The sequence below is a fragment of the Nanorana parkeri genome, unplaced genomic scaffold (genome assembly GCF_000935625.1).
Source record: "Nanorana parkeri isolate BGI_ZX_2015 unplaced genomic scaffold, ASM93562v1 scaffold313, whole genome shotgun sequence".
Classification (NCBI taxonomy): Eukaryota; Metazoa; Chordata; class Amphibia; order Anura; family Dicroglossidae; genus Nanorana; species Nanorana parkeri.
The window spans coordinates 630,369-644,598 of record NW_017306581.1 but is presented as its reverse complement, the minus strand read 5'-3'; the positions used below and the strand labels follow the sequence as shown (position 1 = coordinate 644,598).

The following is a 14,230-nucleotide window of genomic DNA, read 5'->3' as shown; positions in this document are numbered from 1 at the left end:
TGTTTGCAGCAACAGTAGAGCATGGGGGAGGTTCAATGGAATTGAAGATTTGGTCAGAATAAATGGTGTCCTCAATGCTGAGAAATACAAGCAGATACTTATCCATCATGCCATACCATCAGGGAGGCGTGTGATTGGCCCCAAATTTATTTTGCAGCAGGACAACCCCAAACATACAGCCAATGTAATTAAAAACTATCTTCAGCATAAAGAAGAACAAGGAGTGCTGGAAGTGATGGCTTGGCCCCCACAGAGCCCTGATCTCAACATCATAGAGTCTGTTTGGGATTAGATGAAGAGACAGAAGGATTTGAAGCAGCCGACATCCACAGAAGATCTGTGCTTAGTTCTCCAAGATGTTTGGAACAACCTACCTGTCAAGTTCCTTCAAAAACTGTGTGCAAGTGTACCTAGATTAATTGATGCTGTTTTGAAGGCAAAGGGTGGTCACACCAAATATTGGATTTCTCTTTTGTTCATTAACTTTCTATTTTGTGAATTGATAAAAATAAAACTATTAACACCTATTTCTGAAAGCTTTCTTACTTTACAGCATTTTTTCACACCTGCCTAAAACTTTTGACAGTACCGCATACTGTATTTATTAAAAAGGTAAATATATCTAGGGCTGCAACCAATTAATCGAATAGTCGATAATGAGAATAATTGTCAACTATTCTCATTATCCATTAGTTGGTTGGATCCCCTAGCTCTTTCCTCCACACTGGGAGGAGGGCACAGCAAGCAGTGGGTGGGTGCAATAGCCCACTACCGGCTGTATTTACATTCAGCTGCCTTCTGCAGAATCATGCCACTGGCAGCTGTAATTCTCTGGCTGAAGCTATTCAAGCGTCATGTGCTTACAATACAATTATAAAAAAAAAAAAATTATAGAAAAAGGTGGGAAGAGAGTCATTTTCAATTTCGGCCTGACAGATTCTACAGCGGCAGGTGCGTTGCAGTGCCATTCATTTCGATGGCACCCCAAACGTGCCTCCCACCCGCAGTATGATCGCCCTTACAGTATGATCGCCCTTACAGTACCACAATAGCGTGCGTTCCAGTGCAGTGCAACTGCAAAAAACAGTGCATGCAGCTTTATTCTGAAGTATACTTTATGTTTGTAACACTGCATTTCTGTATTTTAAATTAAGGATGGTATTAAATTTGTTTTTAATCGATCGAAAAAATAATCAGCCAACTAATTGATTATGAAAAACAATCATTAGTTGCAGCCCTACATATAGCCATCAATATATTAATTACACAAACAACTGTTGGACTTACCTATAAAGGGGATGGAGGCTAACGAATCCCCAGGTGAACTGGAAGTAGAAGCTTTCTTCTGTTCTATTCTTTTGATGTGAACTTCGCGTCTGGCATCATTGGGTAACCAGCAGGTTGTGTCCGTTACAGGTTCTTGGTCAATCACGGCAAAGATGTAAGATTGTTGTCTTATAGGCTGCGGGGTCTGACGCCCAGTTGGGGATTTGTCCCTTAAAACCACTGGATCGACGGAATTAAATTCCATGATCAAATCGTGGTCTTGAGCTTTGGAGTTTTGTCCATTTTGAACATCCACTTTATCAGAGGTAGCTGAGCCAGCAGTCACCTGTTTCACAGGCTTTGTGGGAATCGGAGTAGAGGAGGTAATTGGAGATTTGATGATGGAATCTATATGGGAACTAGAAAAACTGTCTGCTGGGGACACGGTCTGCAGGGTTAATACGCCACTTTTATTAATGTGGTTTACCACTTTTTGGTCTTTAACGATTCCATCATCCACCTTTTTGCTATGATAGGGTTTAGGTCCGTAATTAGAGGAGCTTCTCACAGGATTAGATTTAGGAATTGGAAATCTTTCAGACGGGATCTGTCGAGGATGGGGGGATCGAAAAGAGGAACTGTGAACGTCCCGCGAAACAGGGGTGCTTTTGAAGTCACTGGGAGGTTTTTGCAAGGGATGTGCTGAAGGTAAAACTCGGCCACTTACTCGTCTAGTATCTGGGCTATAAGCAACAGGTCCCATTTGGAAGTTTGGAGAACGGGGAGACGTGTGAAAGGAATGTTGCCTAGATCGTTCATAAATGCCCCGTCTATCATCTTGTTCAGTAAATCCAGTCCATTTATAATTGTGCTTTCTTTCACCATTATACTCAGGAAGGTCAGCATTATAGAGGTCTAATCTGCCCCCTTTCCTGGCTATAAAATCCCATGACTTAGATTTGGGGCTTCGGGGAAGCATTGCTGGTAATAGTATTGCATCTTGGGAAGCACTGCGAGGCCAATCCTTCACTAGTGCTGGATCCTCTAGCCGTTCCTGGGAAATACTCCGCTGCCTCATCTGGGCAGGGTGTGAAACCCTGTCGTGAGAAGTACTTCGACGTCGAACTTGAATAGAAGCGTGGTTTGGCAAAGCTTGATTATAGTCCGTTTGGTTTTGAGAGGCTGCTCGAAGGCTGTCCAACCTCTCCTGTATTGTTCGGGAGCCGTACATATGCATACGTCTATTGTCAATGTACTCTTTATATGTTTTGTAATTCCTCCAGTCTATTTGCTGGTGAGAAGAGGGAGAAGCATAATGATTAGGAGATGGTGATTCACCGTGACCAAGCACACTATGACCATCCATACTGTCGGACTGCCCTCCGTACATTGGAGGTTTGCCAATTACACCAGGACTATCTATTTGCCTGGAGTCCATTGGCATTGAAGAAGCAGCAGCAGAAGGTGACCCTGCGGTTCTTGGCGTTGTTATAAATGTGCATTTCTCAGCTCTGTGCAAAAGTCCAGAGCCATTAGTTGATGAGAGGTTTGGAGATGGAGAATCTTCTCTATGCACATTTGACCTAGGACTATCCATGGCATCAGTATGCCCACCATAACTTAGAGGTTTGCCAATCAATCCAGCATTGTCCATTTGCCGGACTTCCACTGGCATCAATGGAAGTCCAGCAGAAGGCGTTGTTGTGGTCCTCAAGCATGGCTCAGTCCTGTGTAAAGGACCGGTACAATTTGTTGTAGCCGATGACAGATCTACAACTTTCCCAGAAGGCACAATAACTGTTCTCACAGATTCATTGATGACACATACAGCAGTATTGGACTTCACAATGTCCGATGGTGATGGAGGCACTTGGATTTCTACGTGGTGGTTTTTGTCCGGCTGCACGGGTTGCTGATTAGTCAGTGATGTGCCTGGAGGTGGAATCTCAGCCGGTTGTGCCATCACTGAAGCTACAGATTTTCTTCGGGGGTAGCATATAGGTGGGGGTTCTGGAATATTATTTGCTTTACCACTAAAGGCTTCATTTCCTCTTCGGTAAGCATCTTGGGAGTAAGCCTAAAAAGACAAAGAACAAAGTTAGGAACTGAAAAACATGGGCATAAAAAAGGACTGAAACGTTTTAAGTTTTTGGGGGCAGCTGCAGGTTGGAATAGCTAAGTGACTTTTTATGCATCTTGAGGGGGGGCCCAATGGGAAGATCTCTTAGCTCTGCCATGGCCATTACTAAGTCAACCAAGAAGTATCACCCCTCCTGCTGCATTTCATAGACTGTAGCATGGCGAGTCCAATAGCGTGGGCAGAAAGCCCTCAAAAAAGACCAAGGCAAATAAACAATGCTTAAAATACCAGTGGAGAGCTCTCACTGCCAGATCTGCCTGTCCGCAACTGCTGAAGACTAAAATATACATTTTTTGAATTAAAAAGTCTGCTGCCTCACTTTTTTTTATAGGATTGTACTGGTAAAAACACAAAAAACTATATGGTCTACACATAACGTAATATACGTGCTGCTTTAAAATGATTAATGTTTGAACTACATGCCAAGTGCGGGTGTCACCATGTTACAAAGTAAACATATGTTAAAACAAACTAGTCAAAGGAGCAGGATATAGCGACGGATCAGTTAAACTGCATTAAACAAGAGCCAATGACAGCAGTTAAATTATCGTTAATGGGATCTACACAAACAAATACAAATCCTCTTCTTTTGGTTGAGCCACAGCTTACCTTGAGCCTCAGGGACTGACTACGCCGAAAAAGAGTTAAACTAAATTCTGTCCTCTTTGCCCATTTCCCTCTAGTATCGAAATGCATTTCAGCAATCATGGCAAAACAAGCACAGAATACGCAGGGATTACAGGAACCGGGGAAATCGCAGCCGCTGGAATGCAAGACCGGCTCACGGAAGCATAGTAAGACATGTTTAAAGGTTCCAGTTGTGAGCAATTAAGCAATCATGACTGCAGTGGCTGTCAATGCAGTAAGGACAAAAATCTATTCGCTTGACTGAGGTTTTTATATAGTACAGGTGTGGTATCACATTACAGCAGTTCCTGCTCTGCCTTATAAATATCAATGTTTGCAGCCATAAACACAGCGGATACTACTAAAGGCAGGGGCGGGGTTTTTAGCCTCCTGTAACATACACAACACAGGGTTACCAAGCACGATTTAATTTTACAAATGAAATAAAAAAAGCAAAATGAAATCAATCTGTACGAGGCAGCGCATGCATTTCTACACTTACGCAAGACAACGGATTTCAGAGACAGGCGTAACTAAAACCGGTTCCGGTGTTAAACGAGCTAGGGTGTCAGACATATTACATCAAAATGAAAACATTCCATAGAGCGACAAGGCTCGTGTGTGTGTGTGTGTGTGTGTGTCTTACCAGAGCTGTGACATCCTTTGGAAACTGCAGCTGGGCAGGAAATAAAGCATAGTAAGAAAGGAAAAAAAAAAAATGAAAAGCGGCTTATTGATGTAAAGACTGAATTATGTTGTCATATTGATGCCGGCTACAGAGAGCTAAAAATACATGTACACTGATTTCTGTGGAAGGTACCAAAAGAAGCAAAAGGGCGGTGGAGCAGATTATGCATTGCTATATCCTCCTATGGCTGCTGGGTCTCGTACACATATGCTCACTGCGAGGATTGCGTTCTACTGCTGGAGGATAAAGAAAAAAAATAAAACCTCCTCCCTGGCAGTGCTGATGTGCATCCCTCCTGCAACATGTAGGTAGCCCCACCGCTTCTTACAGATCCATCCTTCCACTACAGCAATTAAAGCCCTCGCTCCCAGGAGCTTTCGGCAGCATGCAGCTTGTGGATGACGACAGTGATGCTCTATTATGCATCCCGAATAGTGAGGCTTCTCGTACAGACGTGGCTATAGGCTCAGCTCTCAGCTGACGGCAAGCTGCCCCTTTTCCACATTCCAGCTAAAATTAGAAAGATGCTGTGGAGGAAATTGCTTCCCTATACCCAGATCCCGGAAAAATGCCTGTCCCAGACGTTATTAATCCAATCTGTGAATGCGGCAGCTGGGAAGCTGAGGCGGCTGCTACAGGACTACACATCCCAGCAGAGGACAAATGAGAAAAGTGAACTACAGGGCAGTATTGCCTCCACATTTACTATGCAATATTTACAAATTGGCCAATTCAAGCACTGCTTGTGGCAGATGCACTATGTACATAAAGGGTTGGATCAGATTCTTAAGTAGGTCTCACAAGCAGTTTTCTGTTTTCTTCAAATCATTAACTACAAAATTTATTTGGAATAATAAAGTGAAATGTTCCAGAAATTTGGAAGGATGCTGAAAAGAATTACGAGCAGGATGGCAGATATATTTCTTCAGGAAAACGGCATGAGATTGATATGAAGATAGTGGTAGGAATTTGTGATTGCTTTGAGGACTCTGGCAGGGCCTTGTGGCTGTGGCATATGCCGGCTACAGAGAGCTAAAAATACATGTACACTGATTTCTGTGGAAGGTACCAAAAGAAGCAAAAGGGCGGTGGAGCAGATTATGCATTGCTATATCCTCCTATGGCTGCTGGGTCTCGTACACATATGCTCACTGCGAGGATTGCGTTCTACTGCTGGAGGATAAAGAAAAAAAATAAAACCTCCTCCCTGGCAGTGCTGATGTGCATCCCTCCTGCAACATGTAGGTAGCCCCACCGCTTCTTACAGATCCATCCTTCCACTACAGCAATTAAAGCCCTCGCTCCCAGGAGCTTTCGGCAGCATGCAGCTTGTGGATGACGACAGTGATGCTCTATTATGCATCCCGAATAGTGAGGCTTCTCGTACAGACGTGGCTATAGGCTCAGCTCTCAGCTGACGGCAAGCTGCCCCTTTTCCACATTCCAGCTAAAATTAGAAAGATGCTGTGGAGGAAATTGCTTCCCTATACCCAGATCCCGGAAAAATGCCTGTCCCAGACGTTATTAATCCAATCTGTGAATGCGGCAGCTGGGAAGCTGAGGCGGCTGCTACAGGACTACACATCCCAGCAGAGGACAAATGAGAAAAGTGAACTACAGGGCAGTATTGCCTCCACATTTACTATGCAATATTTACAAATTGGCCAATTCAAGCACTGCTTGTGGCAGATGCACTATGTACATAAAGGGTTGGATCAGATTCTTAAGTAGGTCTCACAAGCAGTTTTCTGTTTTCTTCAAATCATTAACTACAAAATTTATTTGGAATAATAAAGTGAAATGTTCCAGAAATTTGGAAGGATGCTGAAAAGAATTACGAGCAGGATGGCAGATATATTTCTTCAGGAAAACGGCATGAGATTGATATGAAGATAGTGGTAGGAATTTGTGATTGCTTTGAGGACTCTGGCAGGGCCTTGTGGCTGTGGCAGGGATTGGTGGTTGCTATAAAGACTGTGGCAGGGATTGGTGGTTGCTATGAAGACTGTGGCAGGGATTGGTGGTTGCTATGAAGACTGTGGCAGGGACTGGTGGCTGCTATGAAGACTGTGGCAGGGACTGGTGGCTGCTATGAAGACTGAGGCAGGGACTGGTGGCTGCTATGAAGACTGTGGGAGGGATTGGTGGTTGCTATGAAGACTGTGGCAGGGACTGGTGGCTGCTATGAAGACTGTGGCAGGGATTGGTGGCTGCTATGAAGACCACCTGATCTTTCATTCAGCTATGAGACTGGTTTGTCTATGAACACCATTATGGTGGCCACACACATAACGTGACTAAACCGATCAAATAAAAATGACAACCTAAACGCCCACCCTATTAAGCTAGTTAGTGAGCACATGATTGACTTGGACTCTGCCAAGTCGATTGGCTGGCATGAAATTCTATTGACTGTTTATGATAAACCGAACCAATATCTTGGGGAGTAATCACAATACAGATTAATTAAATGATTGTTTTTAACAGATGGTTTAGATGTATGACTGAAAGATTGCATCTTCAATATTTTTAGTTGATCGTTCAGTGTGGAACAGTACCATTCGTTTATATGTTTTATCGCTGAATGGAAATCTCAAAACGATGCATCGCTGTGTTTGAGATCACTGAGCAGATTATGGATTGCTATATCCTCCCATGGCTGCTGGGCTTCACACACATATGCTCATTGTGAGGATTGCTCTCTGCTGCTGGAGGAAGCATTACAAAAATAAACACTTCCCTGGCAGTGCTGATGTGCATCCCTCCTGCAACATGTAAGTAGCCCCACCACCAAGTATAATCTAGTAACACTACCTCCCTTTCTATGAATTCCTTCTTTACAGCTAGTGAAAGGAGCAATTTGCCCAGCGTTGGCCCATTCAGCGCTATGGATCTCAAAGATCTGAAGGGAGACTTAGAGCTGGCGCCTAGATTTTGGCCAGGCCTGTATTTCCCAGTGAAGACAGCCTGTGGTCACATACCAGCTGCGGGGCAGTAGAAACCAATACTGCATTCTGAGACCTACAGTACCAAAAGCAGCTCAACTACCTGGATCTATTGTTGATTCTGAAATATAACATTCCCTGGAATTCACAAAGAGTGTCTGTTTAGGAATCTATCTCGCAGTAGAACTTGGAAATGGCAACAGATTCAGGTATGCCAGTAAAGCAGGGGAGGACAAATATGAAATTCTGATGCCAACAGGATTAAGGGCTAGCTGTAACGTTTATGGAGCATTGGCGACCTGGCTCCCGGGATTTGTCCAGCCCTGCAGTAAGGTGCATATGAACCTTTACCATCTATGGAGAAGCATCGCTCAAAGTGGAAAGCAAAGAACTGATTTGGAGAAGTTGGGAGAGTAATGGAAACCAATCAAATCAATTTCGGAAGAATGGTCTCAAACATGTGACAGAATAACTACAAGTTCAGAACAATCAGTGATATCCTCCAACATGGAAGAGGTCTTATTTACCTTCACTTTCCTTACCACCAATATGGTGGTGGAGGGTTCTTTATGAATATATCAAAACAACATAGTAAAATCATACAGTAAAATTGTTGCAAATAAGAAAGACTTGAATTTGTCCCACGCCGGTACAATATAAATGTTGCAGAATTTTTGAATTTGGAGCAAAGCTACAGACAACATATACATATAAATGTTTTGCAAATGCCTTATTTGAAGCACCCCTATTATGTTTTTGTTTTAGCATAACAGAAAAGTCAGGTATTTATGAATCATGGTCACCTTGTGTAAATGCAGCAGGAAACAGTGTTAAAAATGTGGGAGTGGGAAGTCACATATATAACACTTCAAATTTCTAAGGAAGCATAAAAAAAAACGAAAAAAAAAAAAACTAATGCCTGTTGATGAGTTATGGTTTAGCCCTCATTCACACGAGTAACAGCCGGCCTGTACAGATCTGTGCTGCGTGCACGGGCGTATCAGGCCGCTCCCTGGAAGGACAGGTGCTGCGTGTGATTTTTACGCAGCAGCCTGTTCTTCTCTAAAGGTGGCCATACACTCTACAACCATCGCAAGACTTTAGTCTTGCGATGGTTGTAAAGGGATTAAAAAAACGTACGATCTGCCTATCTTGGACAGGCAGATCGCACTCTCGATCATCGCAAGCCCACCCCCCTGAGGGGCGGGCTTCCGATGACCGCAATGCTGAACGGGCAGTGTGCGCGTGCGCACACCGGCCCGTTCAGCATTTATCTTCCGAGCACCGTTCTAACCAGCCGAGAATCGTACGATTCCCGGCTGGTTTTCGAACATGCTGGTTCGACAGAAGACGTGCGACCGTACAGTAGAAACGGTCGCACGTCTCCGTTCACACTGCTCGATTATCGTACGAAAAACCGATCGCATATGATTATCGTACGATAATCGTGCAGTGTATGGGCACCTTAAGGGAGTACCCGGACGTACACCACCGTAAAGTCGGTGTCCCTGCTTGGACGCAGCCAGGATCCATTCGGCCACCGTAAGAGTACGGACACCCGCACAGATGTGCAGTTCGGGTGAGCGTACGGCCTTGTACTTCCATATAGGAGGACAGGCTGCTGCATACAAATCCTCCAATATGCATATATATACCTCCAAACGAAAGCTCTCTGTCCCCAAAAAATTTTAACATAAATTGCAAGGCTATAGTCCGGTCATGCTGAAATTTTTGACTGACTGGTGAGACACTATCAAATTTTTCAAGCCCTGCCTATAGGTGTATGGCCAGCTTAACGAAGACGTGTTCTGACTCCATGGCTGTCTAATAAGGAGACCACTTCCCACTATAACACAACATCAAGGTGGCACCTCTCCACTGATGTACCCTAGGGTACAGGAATCTGACACAAGATGTATGGCTCTGCTAAGCAATGTATTTGGAATTCAAACCGGTAGAATAAAAGATACACATTTTTTTTTACAGGGCTGGAACAATCCCAAGAGCCAAGAAGGAAATGTGCCTAAAAATAAATAAATCACCCATCTAATCTATTGAGCCATTCATATAGAACATTTCCAATTGTTTCCTATTATCTGCACCATCTTGAAATCAGCAATAATAACAAGTCTCTCAATTTTAGGATCATTTGTAAATGAGCCAAAATAAATTCTGCCTGTGATTCAGAGTCTGTCTGTGAGGTATTCAGTTCATTCTATTTCCAAATACCAGCCACACGGGTCACAGAGGCCATATCTATGTAATCACAGGGTGAGTGGGATTAAAGGGCCTGTAATCTCACAATCATTGGTGTAACAGGGAACTCCACTTATTATTGAAGATATGCAGGAGTCACACAAACAATCCATTTTACTGTATGACATGTTAAGATTATATCTATTTTTTAATTAAAGCCGAATGCTAGGAAGATATAAAAGACAAATGAATGCAGCTCTGTAACCATTAACAGATCGATATAATTTTTTAAATGCAAGCAGTGCAAGTACCTACATTTGACCTGGTACCAGCCAACTATAATCCCCTGTACAGCTGGGCTGGAGTATGAGAGGAAGAAGCAGTACAAGACACCAAACAGTTCATGTGCTGACAAAGAATATGCTGACAGGAGGAAAAAGCAGAGTGACAGATGAGCTGATCACTGTGCTGCTTCTCCTTTCACTGTCCAGTCACAGGTTGGAGTGGGTATAGGATGGCCTGGGCTCAGAGAAAGTGGCCTGAATGATTCTGCCCATCAAAAGGACAGGAAAAAAACTGTGGGGGAAATATCTGAAGAAAAAAATTGCAACTAATGTTGGTTTTATTCATTTATCTTTTAAAGGTCTATTTGTATCTTGTTTTTTCCATTTATTCATCAAATCTGGGAAAGCTTTTTTTTTATTGGGCAAACATAATTCTGATTCTAATTTTATTATTTGCAACCTCTGCTGTGAGAAATATAAAGAATGCCATTGCTACCTTTCTCCTGAAAATGCTACTTATCTGGCCCTCATGATGATGATATGAGCTGCTGTGACTTCGGGTCTTTCCTGCCCGTGCGCGCGCGCTAGGGGGCGCGCGCGAGCAGGAAAAAAAATGCCGTCTGACGGCAACCCGCAGATAGGAGTCAGCCGTCCGTCCGTTTTTTTCTTAACGGGCGGATGGCAAGAGGTTAAAAGCTCCCGTCTATTAGTCACCTCACTTCCTATAAAGTGACTTTGCATAGGCATACATATACCAATGCAAAGAAGAAAGTCAATACTCACCTCTGGCTCTGCCGTGGCGGAACGTTGCCGTAATGCAGAAAAATGCCATCTGAAGATTTGTTTTCCAAACTACAGACTTTGGGGATTTCTAATCCAACCGCTGTACCCAGTGGTTCCTCCCAAGGACCCCCAACTCTGGCAGGAGAAACCACTGAGCACAGCGGGGAACTAGGTATCAGACACTCCTGGAAGTTTCAGATTCAGAAGATTCTTCAGGCAATACCTTCTCTACATTACAGCAGCATTCAGTGGTACTGACGGCAGGAGAGCCGAGTGTTTAAAACTGTCTTGAAAGGTGACCGTAAAGTAAAATAAAGCAAACCTACGGTGAAAAAACGCAGGGCTGCTACAGCTGACCATACTTTGAAGATGCTAGTTTGTCTTGCAGTCATGTCCATCCAGTAGCTTCAATACATTGTAAATCCAACATGGAAGACCAGTAAGATCATACATTCTTATCTCATTTTCCTTGGTTTAAAGTAATGAATCCACAGGATCAGCATGACAGACAGGCAACTGATATTTTTTAGGAGGAGGGCACAGCAATTGCCAACTTCATGCTCCTCCCATGACAGGTTTCCTTCATTACTATTCGCAGTAAGATAAGGTTAATTAAAGGAGAACTATGGGGTCAGGGCTTTTCCCCATAGTTCTCCTTAGGGTAACAGGAGGACACAAACTAGCATCCTCCCGTCACCCTAGGCTCAGTATACCGCGAGTCCCCCGTCACGGCAGAGAGCCGTGACAGGATCGAGAGGTGAGCGAACGCCGGTATATGTTCGCTCACTTCCCGATCTACTGAGCCGACCTGTGAGAGTCTCATTGTCACAGGTCGGTTAGAACTATGAGGTGAGTGAAAGGCACTCACCTCATAGTTCTCCTTTAAGTACAGGAGAAGCAGATGGAAGTGGGAAGACCCAGACGCTGGTACTTTAACAGTGTTTATCTCTGCGTCGCCTTATCCGCTGTGTGAATGACTCCTCATTGTGGGGTTACAGTAACCGTGAAGAATCAGTTATTTCAGCTTAATGCATACTCACACACAAGCATCAAGCATGGCAGTTGTAGGATCATAATGAGAATATTGTCTATGAAGCCGCTTGTTGGATCACATGAGGATTACTTAATTCACATTCTAGTTGTTTAGAACCCAAGGCCTTTAAGGGAAACCTGTGAGTATAAAAACACGGGAGCTGCCATTGCAGAATTGCTTCTCAAGCTGCTGGTTCCAAACCCCTCAACCTAATCCTGGCTTCACTACCCAACAAATCACCAACCCTGCACAAGATTGCAGATCAAGAGTTCAAAACTTTTAGACTCTATTGGCTGCATGCTTGTTACGGTCAGTAGCTCACTAGCTACTGGTTGAATGACCCAGAGCCTGTACCATATAAAAAATGGGGCACGTTAAAACATCACTTATCTAGAGACGTGAAGGACAGGAATAGACAGACGATCTCAGCACCATGCAATACCACATACTGACCCAAAGTAGAAGGACACTTCTAAGGTGTAATGCAATGGATTGGCACTGGGAAAACTGTCCATTGATAATTGAATGGACATCTCTGAAGGGTGGAAACACTTAAGGCTACACGATAAGACAGATAGATAGATAGATAGATAGATAGATAGATAGATAGATAGATAGATAGATAGATAGATAGATAGGAGTTTAGTGACACTAAACTCAGGAGTTAAATCTTAAAATTGCATTTAGGTAGCATAAATATTAATAAAAAACATATCTTATTTGTGTATCACTCGGCTGTAGATCCTCAAACCATCTCTGAATTGGTGCTGACACTGTCCTTCCTTCTGGAGGGTGGCTACTTTTGTTGCCCATGGTCCCCGTGTGTGTTGTAAAGTAGTCACCGCTCCAAGCTCACTCCTGTGATAGACTACAATCTCACTTTTAGTTTACTAATCTGTATTGAGATTGTAGTCCATGTAGTCGCATGCACAGTTTGCCGCGATTCTCGCGCATGCGCAGTTTGCCGCGATTCTGGCAGTTTGCAATCGTGCCTTTACACTCTGGCTACTTAAATAAAATGTTTCAACAGCCGTTTCTTAAATATATTCATAGTTTCATAGCGCTCGCACAACTGTATAAGTCAGCAGATTGAGATTCTGTGCACTTTATTGGTAGTAACATGCAAGACCAACATGTTCTGTAGAACACAGACCAATCAGATCTCATGACTGTCCAAAGACGCTTACAAATCTACTACCCTTGCCACACTTAGACAATATGCCGTGAAAGCCTGTCAGTATGTTTTTGGGATACTGGAGGTCTTGGTAAACCGGCAGATTAGTTCTTGTTGGGGAGCTTTTGGCACAGAAAGAAAAAAAAACATCCTGTGAATATCCCGAACATCTCAACCTATCCCCGAACCTTTTGCTTGAGCCAAATTTCCCCAAAACCAGACAGGACCAGTTATTTGACAACAAAGTGCATTTGGAATGGGTCAATTCAGAAAGATGGCTAAGAGTCTATCATCAAATCATTAAAAGAGAACTATGGGGTAAGTGTTTTTCCCCATAGTTCTCTTAAGGGTCATGAGAGGGCACATACTAACCTCCTCCCGTGACCCAAAGCTCAGTATATCGCTAGCTACAGCTCCCTATTTACTGAGACCACCAGAGCCGGGACAGATCCTGATATTACTGTCGAGATCCACCCAGCTGAGTGACAGCTGGCTCTGCCTCTAGATAGTGCCCACCCCCTCCCCCGTCCATTCCTCCAATCAGAGCTGGAGGATCGGAGAGGGAAGGGGGGAATCCCTGCAGGGAGCCATGACCGACAGTCACTGCTCTCTGCAGGGAGATGATAGAGAAGTGAGCAAGCGACGGTATGTGTTCGCTCACTTCCCGATCTATTGAAGCGACGTGTCACACTTTCATTGTCACGCGTCGGCTCGAACTATGAGGATGAGTGATCTTCACTCACCTCATAGTTCTCCTTTAATTCTAATGCTGAAATCCAGGCAGATAAACAAGACACAAACTAACGCAGCTCTGTAATTATCAATACATTATATTCTGTATTCTTACATGCAAGCAGTGTGAGTACCTGAATTTGTTCAAATATCAGCTTCTCACAGAACCTGTATGGCAGGGCTGGAATGTCAGAAGCTGCACAAGCAGTCAATCAGTCTGTGTGCTGAAAAGAAGTATGCTGATAGGAGAAAGAGTGACAGATGAGATTATCGCTATGCCGCTTTTCCTTTCCTGTCCAATCACAGGCGGGTCCTGGATAACCTGGGCTCCGTGTAAGTGTGGTGAAAGATGCTGTATGTCA

The 14,230-nt window shown here is 43.7% G+C and overlaps 1 protein-coding gene across 2 annotated transcripts in view; it reads right to left on the bottom strand.

Annotated features, from left to right (window-relative positions):
• ARHGAP21 (Rho GTPase activating protein 21) overlaps positions 1-14,230 on the bottom strand; it is a 168,401-nt gene that overhangs the window by 43,642 nt on the left and 110,529 nt on the right. Inside the window, exons 7-8 of one of the 2 annotated variants that reach the window (XM_018557954.1) lie at positions 4,680-4,709; positions 1,288-3,343 (exon numbers count right to left, since the gene is read on the bottom strand). In XM_018557954.1, the coding sequence (XP_018413456.1) occupies positions 1,288-3,343; positions 4,680-4,709 (2,086 nt within the window). The remainder of the gene's footprint in view (positions 1-1,287; positions 3,344-4,679; positions 4,710-14,230) is intronic. The other variant, XM_018557955.1, reaches the window with a different exon arrangement.